General features: G+C 38.4%; 2 protein-coding genes across 4 annotated transcripts in view; both read left to right on the top strand.

Annotated features, from left to right (window-relative positions):
• The window catches only part of spmip4 (sperm microtubule inner protein 4), an 8,222-nt gene extending 5,008 nt beyond the window's left edge, over positions 1 to 3,214 (top strand). The window contains exons 7-10 of the mRNA XM_008432513.2: positions 827 to 915; positions 1,006 to 1,180; positions 1,290 to 1,378; positions 1,450 to 3,214. Of these exons, the coding sequence (XP_008430735.1) occupies positions 827 to 915; positions 1,006 to 1,180; positions 1,290 to 1,378; positions 1,450 to 2,289 (1,193 nt within the window). The 3' untranslated portion in view covers positions 2,290 to 3,214. The remainder of the gene's footprint in view (positions 1 to 826; positions 916 to 1,005; positions 1,181 to 1,289; positions 1,379 to 1,449) is intronic.
• A 1,558-nt stretch (positions 3,215 to 4,772) lies between these two features.
• osbpl3b (oxysterol binding protein-like 3b) overlaps positions 4,773 to 16,257 on the top strand; it is a 43,090-nt gene continuing 31,605 nt past the window's right edge. For all 3 annotated transcript variants that reach the window (XM_017309751.1, XM_008432516.2, XM_008432518.2), the window contains exon 1: positions 4,773 to 4,940. The gene's annotated coding sequence lies outside the window, so the exon portion shown is untranslated. The remainder of the gene's footprint in view (positions 4,941 to 16,257) is intronic.

The raw sequence follows: 16,257 nt of genomic DNA, 5'->3' as shown, positions 1-16,257 counted from the left end.
TATATATACACATGCACGGGTGTATCTGTCATGATCTGTAAGTTTATGTGCTTTAGTTTCTCCCTGATCATTCCTGGGTCATTTATTATTGATGTTTTTCTGGAGTTTAGTGTTTGGCTTTTTCCTAATTGGATTCATCTTATTAGTTCAGCTACCTCGATGTTAATTGATCTACTTCCCTAGCCGCCCTGCATCCCTGCGATAAGACTCAACTGGTTTCAATGTCACACTTCAGTCTCCTCAGTTTTTAAGCCTCCTGGTTTTTTGGCGGGGGTTTTTTCTTTCTTTGCTGGTTTCCTTCTCTTCCATCCACTCTAAGTTCCTTGTCTCGCTTTTGCCTTTTGTCCAGCTGTGAGTTTTGTTATAATTTAAGATTAAATCGTAGAAACTCACTAAGTTACTCACATTGTCGAACACCAACCTTGACAAGTTAATGAAAACTTAGACATGGTTTAAAGACAATCACACAACTGCAACAAACAGATCAAGTGAAAAATTAAGATATCTAAAATCCTGTGTTTTTTCTACTGAAAATGTAAAACAAGGAATTAAAATTGGAAGAAAAAAATAATAATATTTGAAACTATTTACGAGTGAGGATTATATTAGGACACCCCAATGTAGTCCCACATAAAATGGTTAAAATCACATACAGGTGATTTGAAGAAGGATTTACCTTGCTCAAACTTCAGGTGTTTCTTAGTGTGTGCTTCTGACTGTGAAATTATGAGACAAATTCATATAGAGGCACCTGTAGTCTTTGAATAGACAGGTGCCTCTTTGTTGACTGATAGTTCATTTCATCCCACTCTGTCTACGACCACAGGAGGTCCGTATCGACACGAAATCTTGGAAAACCCAGTTAAATCCAGGAAAATGGCTGTTTCATGGACAGGGGAAAATGGATTTTTGGATGTGAGCATTTAACACATGCAATATTTTTTGCTTAATAATAATAGCAAATATAAAGACGTCAAAACTTACCCTCCGTCATTTTTACACCAGCATTCGAAACCGGTAAAAGGGGAGACACAGATTTTCTACCCAGCTCCTCCGAAGACAATACTGCCCAACCCAAAACTCCGACCCTGGAATCTGTCGTTATCAGAGCGCACAGGCAACATTCTGAGAAACCTGGAGAGGGAACTCTGGATCACGTCTTACCAGATGGACTTCACTGGTGAGAAGCCAGAAGGATTTTCATTAGAAATTTGGATGTACATCAACACAGATTTGAATTTTAGTATTTTCTAAAGCTTCAAATGACCAAGTGATTTAAATGTTTGCAGGATCAGGGCCTGCAAACCCTTTAAAGACTGATGATTTCAAGGAGAAAATAAGCACTCTCAATGGGATTAATTCACACTCCGCACCTCTGGTAAACCACATTTTACAATTTTGTCAGTAATGTGTAGAACTGAAATGCTGATGCTTTTTTTTTTCTTACAGAGAGAATCGTCCTGTCCTGTGTTTGTTCCATCAAAACCCAAAGCAGGACGTAGACGAAGACTGCAGACAAAACGGAGTGACAGCCCCAATTTTGCTGGTCTCCAAATGTCAAATGTAAATCAAAGCACTGCTCCATCTTACATATACCAAAAACAGCCCCAAGAGCTTATGGCTAATTACAGCAAAGCAACAGATTTGAGCCAAATGGGTCACAGTCAATCAGAGTCCGAAACTGGCTTAATAGACGTGCAGCATACTGATCCATCCCTGGAGATCTTACAGGAAAGGGCTGTTGATCATGTCAGAGAAAGGGAAAACCGCAAAATTCGATTCGACGAAAGTCTAATGCAAGAATCTGAATCAAAAAGCAGCCAAGGCGCCACCGTTCACCTCTCAAACACACAACAATTTAACCTGAGCGGCGATTCTTCTTTCCAACGAGAGGCAAAAGTGAAGACAGAGACAAACTCAACGGAGCTGCAAAAAGAAGATCCACAAATCAAAAAGCAGCCTCTCGGAGTCGGAAATCCACTCGGGTCCAAATTACACGATGCATTATCAAATAAAGAGGATGATAAGACAAAAGGGGGCGAGCTGCGAAGCTCTCGTCCTAACGTCTCTTTCCTGCCGAGGCGTTCTGTCTTTTCAGGTAGTGAGGCTGCAGGTAGGACAGGCACAACCCTCACCCTTCTAGACCTCCAAAACTCATTCAGCAAGTCAGAGGCACATCGAAGATTCAGCAACTCCATCACACATGCTGCTGTGGACCTGAGGCACAATGTAGTCACTGGGAAAAGACACAACTTTTATGGGGTTAACTGCAACCATATTCATGGGTGAATATGAACATTGACTTTCCAGCTAATAGCAAATAATGTTTTCAGATGGACTTGAACTGGCAGCAGCTCACTCAGTCACAATGTTTTTTGGGGGGTTTTTGTGAGTTAAATGCTTGTTGCAAACTTTGTTTTCAGTAATTATACATGGTTATTCTGAATATGTATAGTAAAAGACAGACTTTCATTACAACATCTGGAAATTAGATGTGTGATAAAAGCAGCTGCACTAAGTGCAATACTAGTTGTCCTCTACAACTGCCTTTAAATACCGTGAACATTTTATCACCTAGCAACAAGCTTTGCAAAACTACAGCCTTTTGTATTTGAAAAAGGGTCTTGTCTATGACTCAATCATGTTGACACACAGAAATATTTTGATCTAATTTGTTTCTTCATAATATAATATTGACTTTATGCCCTGCTGGACGGCAAACTACATGTCTAATGTCACTTTTTAATGATACTTTGAAAAAAAAAATTTTTTTTGTGTAGTCTAACAAGTCCGTCTATTTTTGTATCGCCACTTATAAGTTTCACATTAAGATGCTCCCCCTGTCGTGTTTCAGTGTAGGAGTGGAGTGCATCCATAACTTGCAAAACAAAATCATCCCCACATCATTATGGTTCCACCTCCGTGCTTCACTCTGGGTATTTTGCTGCTTCTTTGCAATTTTTTTTAAATTCATCTCCTCAGCATAATTCTGTGCCCTTTTTTGTTTCAATTTGTCTCCAGTTCTGTCATGTTTTTTTCAGTATTTGGGTGATTGGATGAACACGCCCTGAGACATAGCTCTAGCTTTGAAGCATTGCTTTATGGACTAATCCTGCTTTTAATTTCTTAACAGTCTGATCTTTATGATGCTGTTTGGTCACGTTCTTTCCTCTTTTTTTCTTTCCTTTGGTTTGTTATTTTGTTTGTATTTCCTTTTAACTCATATAAAGCACTTTGAATTGCCTTGTTGCTGAAAATGTGCTATATAAATAAAATTACCTTACTTAATAAATCACTGAGCGCTCTAAAGAACATCTGTACTCATACTGAGGTTAAATGACACACAGTTGAACCCTATTGGGTTCTAAAGAAAGAAATAAAAACAAATGTTTTTCTTGTACTTCACAAATGTGCATATTTTTGTGCTGCTTTGTCAGATAAAATCGGAAGTAAATAAATTCAAGTTCGAGAGTGTAACATGCTGAACTCTGCAAGAGCTCTGGGTGCAACTCTAAAGGCCTAAATAAAATCCCTGCACTTTCTTCTATAGGAATCCTTATAGAATGTTTCTACTTTCAACACTGAATGTTGGAAAAGCACTAAGTCCATTAAGATGAACAGACGTCTTCGTGGTTCCAACAAATAACCATTTAACGTGGATGAAAAGAAATAAATGAACAAGATTAAGTTCTTTCTCTAAGTCAAACCGAGTGGACCTCAGAGAGCTGTGCTGTGCCGCATTCCTCTGTAATGAAATTCAGGTCTTTGAGCTACAGATACAGGTGCTGCAGCAACCTTCAAACTCGTTACGAAAAAAAAGTGAGAAGCAAAAAATGTGCTCCTTTGCTCTTAATCTATTGCAACCAAGCAGACTCACGTAAAAGGCTTTTTTTCCTATAGTACATAGTCCTTGAGAATCAAAGCCAGGAGTGATAGAAAAAGCTCCCTTATTATTTTCATAAAGACTTCTAGAAGAAATACAACAGAATTCGAAGCAAAGTGAACATGTTTTGATGATGACTGTGAGCAGGTCTGGTTATGAAGCCTCTAAACAGGAGAGACACTTAAGCTTTGTCTTGCTAAATTATCTCGATATATCTACTTTGTACATCAAGAAAAAATAAATGAAATATAACACACATTCTTGATTAAATTTGTGGTGTATTTGTTTGTTTTTTCTTAGAAAAAAAAGGAGGAAAAAAAACTAGATTTGTAATTCAGATTTTTCTGTTCATTTCCTGAATGGTTGGTTGGCTTTTAATTATAATCTTGGCGTTTGTAATTTCTGAAAGGTTGCCAATCGTTCAATTCTCCAGCAGGTGGCAGCACAGTATAACCTCCAGCTGGTCCTGTAATTCTGAAATAGTTTTTGCCGCACTCAGCTAGTTTGGTTTAACATAATATGTTTGACAAAATTAAACTAGAAATAGACAAGGAAATTAGTAGTAGTAGCAGCAGTAGAATCATTGTTGTTTTTGTTGTTGTATTTAACATCTAATACATATAAAACATAATTTTACTGTATAAATCTATACAGTATAAAATGACAAGACGACGAGTAAAATAATCTGGCTTATTTTTTTTTCTTTCTTTCTTTTCTTTCTGTCTGTTGTTTGAGTGCCTGGGGTCTTTCGCTAAACGTCACGGAAAAGATGCTGTCAAAGATGCAGATCCCGCCCCCTTTGAGACGAGTAGGAGCTGAAGACTTGATTTTAATTGGAGCTTGTCTCGCTCCGTCACGCTGCTGTGCCCTCCTCCTCACAGCGGTGGAGAAATTGATGCTTTCAGAAGGAAAGAGCGCTGCATGTGAGTGCATGTCACCCGGGAGTACTGCTTTAGGCTGCGTTTTGTTCACTCTGTCATTTTGACATGCAAATCTCGTCACCGGCTGCAGCTGTATAAGCCACATTAGACCCAGTGTTTCCATCTGGACTTTCAAGGTGAGTGATGTCAGCTTGTTGCAGTTTCTTTTTAACCTTTTCTCTACATAAGGGGCATTTTCAGTGCAGTTCTCATTGCAGTTTAAATATAACATTTCCAAGTTCTTAAAGTAAAACTACTAAGTCAAACAAACTCGTAATAAAGTGTTTAAGGTCAAGAGAAGTACAGTAAAGTGTCATGTAAAAGCCTGTGGCGCTTCCTGAGCAGCAGATATTTTGTGAAGATGATCTGTGGTTCAGCCTGTAAGCGCCAATAGATAATTTTTTAGTCTCCATGGTTACTCTGTGCCCCCTACTCCTCTGAATAAAATGAAGAAATGAAGTGGTTGGATGAAAGACGACAACATGCTGTTTTCCACATAAAGTCAAAAAATAGTTCAGCGGAGATTAACAAGTCTGAACCCACAAGGTAAAAATAGTGAACCGGCTTCAGTGTGTTCTTATGTCATGCTGAGAGGATGTAGGTGTGCGATAGTGAACATGCAGACGATCTCGTCAGGGCGTCTCTTCCTTGCTGCAGAGTGTTCAATGACAAACTGGGATTTTTAGTTTTTAGATGCGTTACAGCAGAGATTTTAGACAGAAATGACTAACATGTTGACAACGTTTATTGTTTTAGCATAATGAAACATAATTTGGTCAAAAAGTTTACGCACACTCCTTATAGGTTATCAGTTTTGAAGTTTTAACTTTTTATTATTTTTAGGCTGAATGTCAACAGGATCACACACAAACAGGCTCAAATATATAAAGACACATTTTTACCTAATTAAATTGGTTACATTTCCGCTTAGTTTGAATTCCTTAAGCTGATTCTTCCAAATATTTTCACTGTCACTGCGACAGCTTTGGTCAGATGCTGAACAGAATTGGATGATCCAACAAGACAATAATTAAGAGTAATTATCAAAACTGGTTCTGATATGACTAACGTCGGCTAACCTCTGGTACGACCTCATGCTTATGTTCTGGATCCACGTCAAGCAAACAGCCCATTTAAAATAAATCTACCGATTCTAATAAAAAGAATGCTCAAACATTTCACCAAAAAAAAAAAAAAAAAAGCATAATCCAAACATACACAATAAGCACTCAAGTGACTCATCTGTATAGTGAGATGTTTGTACTCCCGTTAATTTTAGGGCTTGCGCAGCGTCCTCTGAGCTCTCTTGGGTGTTGCCATCAGGGGGAGGCTCACCAGGTGCTGTGTCTGTTCAAACATGTTGCAGACTTAATAAAGAGCTTCATATAATTCAGAGGACAAATTGTGCCTCTCCAAGAGAGAAGATGATTGTGCCTCTCCCAAAGAGCAAAACATTCAGTTTCTAGATGTGCTAGGAAAAGACATGCGCCTAACTGCAGCAAAAAAAAAAAAACAAAAAAAAAAGTTCTACAAATGATTGACTCAGCACACCAAATGCACACAACACTTTTCAGATTTCTAGTTTGGAGAAACGTTCTTCCTCTTGTCTGAACTTTGCAATTTTCCACAGAGTTTGATTTTAGTTATCTCATAAAGCTCCAAGAAAATATATTGTAGTTATATTGTGACAAAATGTGAACAAGTTAAAAGGGTCTGATAACTCATACTTTGTTGGAGGTATTGCACTTCCTCACTTTTCTAGTGTTTGCTGTGACTCAGAACTTGGGAACTTGTTTGTCTGTGCTTTCTATTTTTTCTTTTCTCAGAACATTTTCCCCTGTGGGTCTGTGGTATGTTTGGTGGCCAGTTGGCCTTCCCTGGGTTTGTTCTCTCCTTGTCTTAGCCTCAAGTCAAACAGGCAAAATGAGGCTGTACAGGAGAGGAGTCAATAGAATTTGAAGAATGCTACAGAAGAGAAAACACCGCTATCACTTGTACTTGTATATCTACATTGGGTTTCATGAGCGTCACCTCTGTTTATTTTTGTTGAGTCTCGCCGCAGCTTGTGGCTCACCTGCTGTGTTGCTGTTCTCCTCCTGAGAATTTATTGTCATGCAGATTTAACGGTTCATAAAGCGAAACTCTCATTAACAGAGCAGGAATAATAGAAACAAAACTGCAAAGTGCAAATACTTTTAGCGATTCAGCCACAGCGCAGTAAATTATACAGTGGTCTGCACGGCTCTGCTCCGCAGTCTTCTGAATATCTGCCAAGTAAAAAGGTGAATAATGCAGAAAGAGGATTAAAAAACAAAAAAACAACCAAACAGCTGAACTTAGCGTGTGGCAGGTGTTAGTTCTCTCCTGGCGTGGGCAGGAGGACTATGTAAAGTAGTCCTTTAATTGCATGCACAAACATATTCATATGATTTGAGACTTCCACTGAAGTAAGTACATCATTGGTTTCATTATATATGTTTTCTTCTTTGCATGTCTATTTTGAGACATTAGGACATTTGAACCATTTGCAGAAAATAATGTTAGTTTCTTTGTTAAGACAAGCAACTTCTTCTCAATCCTGCTTTCTTCGATGTTGTCAGATAAGTAGTGCGAGGTTTTTAATGGCAGGCTGCTTGTCTCCTCAGCCTTCTCCAGGCGTCAGAGAGACTGAAGGATGCTTCAGGGTTGATTTCATAACTTCTTCCCAGACTGCCAGATATCAGCATCAAATTTTTACAAGGGTTGTTCTGGCCATAACAGTATACTTAAATACAAGTATAAGCTCTCCACCAGGCCATTAAACATTTTAAGTTTTGAATAATAAAATATTAACACCATGATATAGTTCCTTTACAATATAGGTATCTGTATTGTAAATAATTGAAATAAAAAAATCCGGTCACTTCAGGATCAGTTTTATATCTTATATTAATATAATATTGCAAATATATAAGAATTCTTTTGTTGTCTTTGGTTGTTCCTTTTTTTTTTTGGCAATTTGAAAATAAAATCATACATTTCAAATCTCTCAATGCTACAGATAAAAAAAAAAAAAAATTGGATCTGATAGCAAAATTGTAACTTTCATTTTAAATGTTTTGCGGTATGTGGTATAGATTCAAGGCCTGGGTTAGTTACTGGTACTGAAACATGCAAATATTTTCTGTCATGTTCTTACAGTTTCCCTGCCCCTTCACTTAGCTGAGTAATAGAAAGCTACTGCACTTTTCTCTTGCTTAATATTTGAAAATATATTCCGATATTACATTGATTGAGGTCTTTGACCAGATCTGAACGGTCGATAGCTCGGGCTCAGCGTTACATGGTGAGGTTCTTTCTCCAAATGTCTGGCTCAAAGACTGAACTTAGTCTTTGAGACAGACATTTTACATTAAAATTCAGTAAAATTAGTCACATATCCTCCCGACCCCACTAAGGGACAAGGGTGTAAACAAAATGGATGGATGGATGGATGGATGGATGGATGGATAGTCACATATCAAAAATGCAATTAAAAAGTAGAGGAGAATTCTGAGGACGACAATTTAAAACTCTGCATCAACAATCAAAATCTACATGTTATAGGATGCATAGATTTAAAAAAAAAAATAAAAAAACGGTAACTTAAATTGAGCTTTTGGGGTATTCCATGGTTTAAGTCAAACATATGCAAATGAACTGTAATCTAAAATTTCCAGTTAATTTGATAGTGATGTGATAAGGGCGTGAGGACAGTTCTAGAGATTGCAATCAGTCAGACCTTATGATAAGTCAACACTTTTGATAAGTTGTTTAGGTGTAGTAATACCAGTGATTTGTTCTTATCCATGTCGTTCCTATGATTATTTAAACAATTCAAGTCACAAAAAGAGGAGTATTTTTAACCTTTTCTTTCTCATCTCTAGGAAATAAAAATAGTCTACCATATGGTGAACATTTGGTTTGGGGATTAAGAGATTTTCTTACTCTAAAACGCATTTGATAACTGAACCAAATTGGGTCAACAAAAGTTTGCACTTAAAAACCAAGGACAAACTTCAAATCCGTCGTCTGAGTTGAACTGCAAAGAAATTTGCTAATGTAACTCACAGAGCTCAGTCTTGCAATAAAAAATGAAAGCTGTATCAGATAGACACTTCGTCTTTGACAGTCCATAAATGGACATTAGTGAAAAAAACGGTGCCTTTATCTAAACCTACTCCAAGGACATGTAGACGGCTTGTCGCAGTGCAGATGTTATTTCAGTTTTTTTTTTTTTTCGTGATATTCCACCTCCTTGGCCTCATGCATTCTAACAGTGATGGTATTACGTTAATCTCTGAATTTGGATCAGTGCTGCCACATTGGTATCAGAACTTTTAATTGGAAAAACCGCAGGTAGGCCAAGTTTCGGAACGAGGAGCATTTTTCACCCTTCTGCTCAGCTCTTTCTCCCCCTGCTCTGTGGAGCCGCAGCTCCTCTGTGTCCTTATGAGCTGGTGTTGAATTATGAGGCTGTCAGGCTTCCCCCTCACTGTGCGTGCAACAAAGGAAAGGACCTCTGCCACATTCAGGCCTGACAACAGAGTAAAGAGGACAAGAGAAAGAGAGAAAGAGAAAGAGAGAGGAGGCTAAGGAGAGGCTGCGTGACGAGGATGTGGTTGTTTGACAGGATGCAGTGCGGCGTTCGTCACCGTGAGATACAACACCTTTTGTCTTGCAGTTTTAGACATGAATGAAAATACATCCTCCACGCCAACTTAACGAGGACTGGCTGATTTAGTCACTCTTGGATCAGCGTGAACTCTAGAACTTGTGATCCGAGGTATTCGTATTTCTTGAACTCTTTGTCGTTTTGCTGGGCCACAAACACAAACTTCAATGTATTTCGGGGGGATTTTGTGTGATTGACTGAAGATCTCAGACTGGGTGGGAAGCATCTATGAATTTAAATGTTTATGTCTTGCTTGCCACTCATTCTCAATTAGTCAGAACTTTGACTGGACCAGTGACTGAAAATGTGGGCCAATATGCTTTGATTTACACCATTGCTGTCTAAGAGCAGTCTTTGATTTTCTGCAAGCGATCTTTAATATCTGGCATCAGACCTCCCCCCAACCAATAAACCATTACCCCAAAAATAAATTAACAAGAAAAAAATAAAAATAGGAAAACAATAATTTAGTAAAAACACAGAATAAATGATTATTTGTAGCTGATATTATCAGCTACAGATAATCTCAAAAATATTTTGAAAGCCTTTACCAGAGAATCCCAGCCTTCCTAATACTATATTCTATAAAAAGTCATTGATCCATGCAAACTAGAGAGAGGGTATAGCACATTTCCACCAAAGCGAGATAGCCAGCTGGGAAGTAGAAGTAACAGAGGAATGTGCTTCAGCTGGCTGGGAACAGGTTGATGTGCTGCCGAAGAGAGCTGGAAGTGGGTGTGGACATGCTGTAACGTTATATCCTTTTGCTAATGTATCAAAATATAAAAGCCCAGAATTCCCGTAATTGGAGGCAATACTAACGCATGTGTACAAGATCAACGTTGAGTCATCTGTGTGGGGACACATTTTAGATAGTTAATGATTTGTGTAATAGAGCCGGTTCCCCCCACACTGATGGACCAATTTAAAAGTTTTCCAAAAAGTCGTCTCTGGTACTGACGCCCAATATTGTTTTCATCCAAAACAATGTGGAAAAACCATTTACTTATTCATAAATAAGCTCTACTTTGTGTTTTTTTATCACATACAATTTCAAGAAAATAGATTAAAGTTTGTGGTTGTAATGTCATTATTATTATTATTATTTCTGTAGAATTGAGGGACTTTTTTTTTCTGTGTGTCTTATTTTCGGAGTGGCTCCCTGTTGTACTGGCAACTTTTCACCGAGATGCTTTTAAGCAGAACAGGGACACGCTTTCCCATTTGTGCATCTCTTTCAGAAGACGTGTTGCACACAAACACACTGATGCACAGAGACTGTGGGCTGGCGAGAATGACCCTGCCCGCTTAGGAGATGGTCTTCTGAATAATGAATCTCATGCCGGAACTGAGCCAGTTTTTTGATTGCTCCAGCCATTTGGGTTAATGGGATCTCACCGTGACGACCTGTGCTACCGGCTAAATAAGACGCAGTCATTTTACAGAAATGTTTTGAATTCTCAGTGGAAAAGATCAACATCGTTTTCTGCTCCAGAGAAAATCCTCGTTTCTTTATAGAAAAAGAGAAACTCTTGACTTTCTTCTTTTTTTGCCTGTACGTGTGACTTTGTTTGACTAACCAGAAAAACTTAAGTAGTTAGCTGACTCAGACAGAAGCCGTTATTTATCCTCTTCAACTGATTGCAGCCCCTTGAAGGAAAGTCCTATCATATTTTTGAGTGACACCGCATGAGCAACTTTGTGTCTGAACATTTCTATCTCCTGCTCTCCTGCTGTTTCTAATCACTCCTTGAGTTTTCGATGATGCTATCCTCCTCTTGTGACATTTGCATAATAAAAGCATAACATTTCAAATATGGGAGCCACCCAGAATCAGATCAGTCACCACTACGTTATTTATCACACAGAAGACAAAAATGTTGCAACATTTCTCATTAGAGCAGGCGAGACAGTGCTTTTGGATTATTTAATTCCAACTATCAAAACAACACAAACTCTACCTGCAGACAATATGGAAACAAATGAACAGTGAATATACAGTTCTGCTTTCATACCGTTCAATATTGAAAAGCGAGCAAATCCATTTCCCTTTCCACTTTGTATGAAATCTGTCAGTCATAGAGTGAAAACCAAGAAAAAAACCACACATTGTCTTTCAAATACCACACATAGTATTAAATTCTAGGTGTTGCTACAGTGCTTCAGAATTCTTTAATTTATATTCCCAAGATATAATTTTCCCGTGGTGCAGTTGGTAGAGCTGTTGCCTTGCAGGAAGAAGGTTCTGGGTTCAATTCCCGGCCCCGGTCTTTCTGCATGGAGTTTGCATGTTCTCCCTGTGGGTTTTCTCCGGGTACTCCGGTTTCCTCCCACGGTCCAAAAACATGACTGTCAGGTTAATTGGCCTCCCTAAATTGCCCCTAGGTGTGAGTGTGTGTGTGCATGGTYGTTTGTCTTGTGTGTCTCTGTGTTGCCCTGCGACAGACTGGCAACCTGTCCAGGGTGACCCCGCCTCTCGCCTGGAACGTTAACTGGAGATGGGCACCAGCACCCCTCCCGACCCCAGTGAGGTACAAGGGTGCAAGAAAATGGATGGATGGATGGATAATTTTCCCATTACACTCAAGAAACTATGGTTTTAACATCTGCCCTACAGCCACAATGCTTCCTCTTACATTTGTTTAGTGATTTCGAGTTTCATTGCGGTTCTTAATTAGCGTGTGTCTTAAAAGAAATACAAACACTGATTTGTTTGACTGATCAAAATCCTGCACAGTTAGGAAAATGGAGTTTTTCTTCAGAACAAATCATGTTTTTTTTCTTGCTTAGTTCTTAACAGCCTAAAAACAGAAGGATTTTACCAGATGTCCAGTTTAATTGTCGAGATGTGAAATTAATTTGCAAAAGGAGAACGAGTTGGATTGCAGCCAGGCTGACACATTACAATATTTGATCACGAAGCCTTGCAGCTCTGAGCCTCGTACGCATTTACACTGGGTGTGACTCTAAACTAATGCCTGATTGAGTCTTTTGTGATGCTCAAACTGTGATTATTGGATTGTACAGCTGGACCCTTGTCAGAGTTGAGGGGATGTTTTCGAGACACTGTTTGTACATTTTAATTTATGAATAATTAATTCCGCCAAGTTTAAAGTGAAACAATTAAGGGTATCGATTTCCACTTGCAACCTCAGATGGAGTCTGAAGGGATTTTTTTATGATTTATTTTTTTCATTCTCTGCTTTTTGCTTAGATTTTTGCACATAAAAAAAACTTCTGTAATAATTATCTAATCGTAGTCAATTTTCATTAACAAGCAAAATCTGAATGTTTTCTATTAGAAGCCATAAGCTGCCTCTGCTATGGCTCCGATATGCTATCGTAGACGCTGCATTTGTACCTTTTATTGATTACAAACTGTGTGGCACATAAAACCTGGAATACCTGCTTCCTAACGGCAAGTCGAAATGTGGAGCTTTTATGAATCCACAAAACATGTGCTTTGTTTTCCTGACAGTCAGATGCAAAGTTTGTGGTTTCCACCTAATTTAAAATGTATGTTTAGAAAGAGCTGCTAACACAAGTTTATGCTATTGTGTAAGATATGTTTTCCTGTTCCCAAATTGTCCTATCACTATCTATAAGTTGCCATTTTTCCTCGGGAGCTTGACTCATAAACTTGATTTCAATATTTTCATATATTTACTAAGTGCATGTTTTACCCCAAGATAAAACTATATGTAAAACATTGATGTTGTAGTCACAGTCTGTTTGCAATTGTCCACTTATCTTTAAGCTTTTCATTTTATTCTGAAAAATTGCTGTACTGCTTTTCTCTAATGGAAAAACAAAGACTAAGTGGCACCAACCCACCCTGGTGATGCACAGTTGTAATAAGATTATTGTTATTAAAGTGGTACGTTTTAAATGACACATGACAGCTGGGAGTTTCCCACTAAATGAGAAACAATCAGGCACTAATTTGTGTTGCTTTGGAAAAGTATCCATGTTTCTTGAATGTTTCACAGCATAATTTCAAAGTGGAATAAAACCTGATATGTTGCTTTCCAAGTTTTTGTTTAGAAAAAAATTGAAAAGTTTGGCTGACATTTATTCAGCTCCTTTTGCTCTTTCAACCGTGAAAACAAAAGGAAACACAAAGTCCTGCAGGTGTTTTAATCACAGTGTAAGTTCAGTTGTTCAGTGAAAGGCTCAGAGCTCTGTTCAAGGACAAAATACTTCATATAGACCAAGAAGCACAGTAGAAAGGCCAGGCTTAGGTTATTAAAACAATATGGAGCCCTGTACAACACATCTGAAGATGGAGAGAGTATGGCAATTAGGTAGACATTGTCATCTACTTAAACTGACAGCCTGACTTATTAGAGAATGTGCATAAAGTAATATTGCATATCAGTCCACATTTCATTCTTATTTTTATTTATTTTTTAATGTATTTTTTTTATTCAATTTTACTCTGAAGGAGCTGGAGAGATCCCCAGCTCGGGTGGAAGAATCTGGAAAAAACATTGGACAAGTATTAGGTGTACACTCGACAGATCTGGGGTTTATATAACAACGAAAACATGACTTTTAGCTGTAATCACAGTGAAAGGTAGTTCTACAAAGGGCTAAACACCTCACCGTTCCTTATTATTTTGCTGTGAAAATCCATGCCAGATGTTCTTCACACTTTACAATTTATCACTTCTTTCTTTCACAAAGGGTTACAATTAACTACATTAAGAGAAGTGAAAAAGAAAAAGGAGAATTGACACTAACAAATTTAACATAGCTGCAATAAATAAATACAAAAATAACTTCCCGGTTACGAGAGGATGACTGCATTCCACCCACTTTACCAACTTTTTACATTGCAACTAATCAGTTTAAACAAGAAGAATCGACTGACAAGAACTGCTGGTGGGCTGCAGAAATAACATTGTTACCAAGCACAATGTCACCTGTGTGGCATATGTAGAGACCATTTGTTTGTCACCCGAAAGCACAACTTGAAGACCACAGAGGGGCTTAGAGCGACGTTTGACCTGTGAGGAATTACTAAATCAACATTGATTTTCTTCTGCTTCATTCGCTGAGGCATTATCACGAGGCAGGGATTCAGTTAAGAGTTCACTTCAACTTGAATAGCCTGCTAAAATGGGGTTTTGATTCACACTTTTATCTGCACTTTGCTCGGCTTTTACATAAACACTGGTTACTTTGTGAAACACCCTGATAAGGATAGCCCATAGTCGTTACATTTTGCATATTTACAAAAATTTAAGACGTTCTGGTAACTTTTCTTGTATCGCATCTACTTCTAGAACTGCATTAGGCGTTTTTCTTTTTTTTCTTTCCTTCCTAATTACTAAACTCTAGCAAACCTGCACTCTTGTTTTTACTTTCCTCTCATCCTTTCTCAGAAATGAGAGTCCATCCCCACCCAACTTCTCTGAAACACTGTCACATCTACTGCTAATAGGAGATTAAGCACTGTAATTTCTACAACTTATGACTCTATTTCCGATGAAAGCTTCACTGTGGGGGGTTCGACCAAAAGCCTCTCATTCTGGTGAGTCACATCCTAATGAGGCCTGAAAGCCTGCTGGGCATGTGTGCTGCTCTTGCAGCCTCTGGAGACGGTGGATAGACAGAGGAACATCTGTAACAGGAACTGCCGAGGAGCTAGACTGGAAGGTTTTTGGCTTATAGCTGTGTGCTTGGGACAGCATAGGGAGAGATTAGGCTGAGATTTGCAGAGCTCGTAAACAGGTCTCTCATTTGCCTTTTTCAAAGAACTCCACTATAAGCATCAGCTGTGGAGGAGAACTTTGAAAAGTTTCTGGCAATTAAAGATATTAAGGAAGAGTTTAAGGAATATAACACGGAGGCCATATGTCCAATCTCCCTTAATTAGCCATTGATTAAATTAATCAAAACGAGCCAGATGCTTGGGGGCCACAGTACACAAGGCTTAAAAACATTTCTACCTAAGTTTAAACATTAGACACCCAATTTTGCTAGGGTTGTCTACATGCTCACAGATGATGGATGTTTAGGGAAACCAGTTTATTCCCTGAACACCTCAACCTTGTGAACCAACCAGAAATAGATCTGGGTTGAACTACTTCCGTCTCGTCTCCTTTCTAGACTTTTCAGACTTGAGGGGAAGTTCCAGAAATGAACGGACCAGTCTGGGTTCCCCTCCTAGACCTGGAGCTCTGAGGAGAGACGAAGCTAAGACGTTCAGTTAATATATATATATTTCAAACATTGTGTTTCAGTCATTCTGGTATATAGTTCTTCACATTCTACGTTGTACTTTTATTTAGCTATTTGTTTATATGCTTACGCACAAACTGGCAGGTTTAACATTTTCAGTGCATCACCATGCGATTTAAACTGTATTTATATTTGGCAAGTGTTATTCAGAGTTTTCTTCCAAGTTCCAAATTCTTGATTGGGAGTCTAGTTATGCCATCCTTTACTGGCTGCACAATTTGTGCCTATTCCTACCTTCTTAATGACAAAAATGAACTAAATTATGTTAAACTACTCTGCGGAAGCTAAGCAAACACACAAAGTGAGAAAATCAAGAAGAGCAGTTAGGTTTTGCTAGTTAAACACGGATGTTATCCAAGTGTCATGCTGGTTTCTCATTATGAAACAATAGTGGCTACATGCCCACCCACACATTGCTGAAGTTTTCAAAAGATGTGATCCCCCTCTATGCGCAAAGCGTTTATCTTTTTGTCTCTGATGTGGCTTTAAAACGAACATCGGTATATATATATATA

Source organism: Poecilia reticulata, linkage group LG16 (assembly GCF_000633615.1).
Source record: "Poecilia reticulata strain Guanapo linkage group LG16, Guppy_female_1.0+MT, whole genome shotgun sequence".
Taxonomy (NCBI): Eukaryota; Metazoa; Chordata; class Actinopteri; order Cyprinodontiformes; family Poeciliidae; genus Poecilia; species Poecilia reticulata.
The sequence above is the reverse complement of the archived record's forward strand: the minus strand, read 5'-3'. Positions and strand labels throughout refer to the sequence as shown.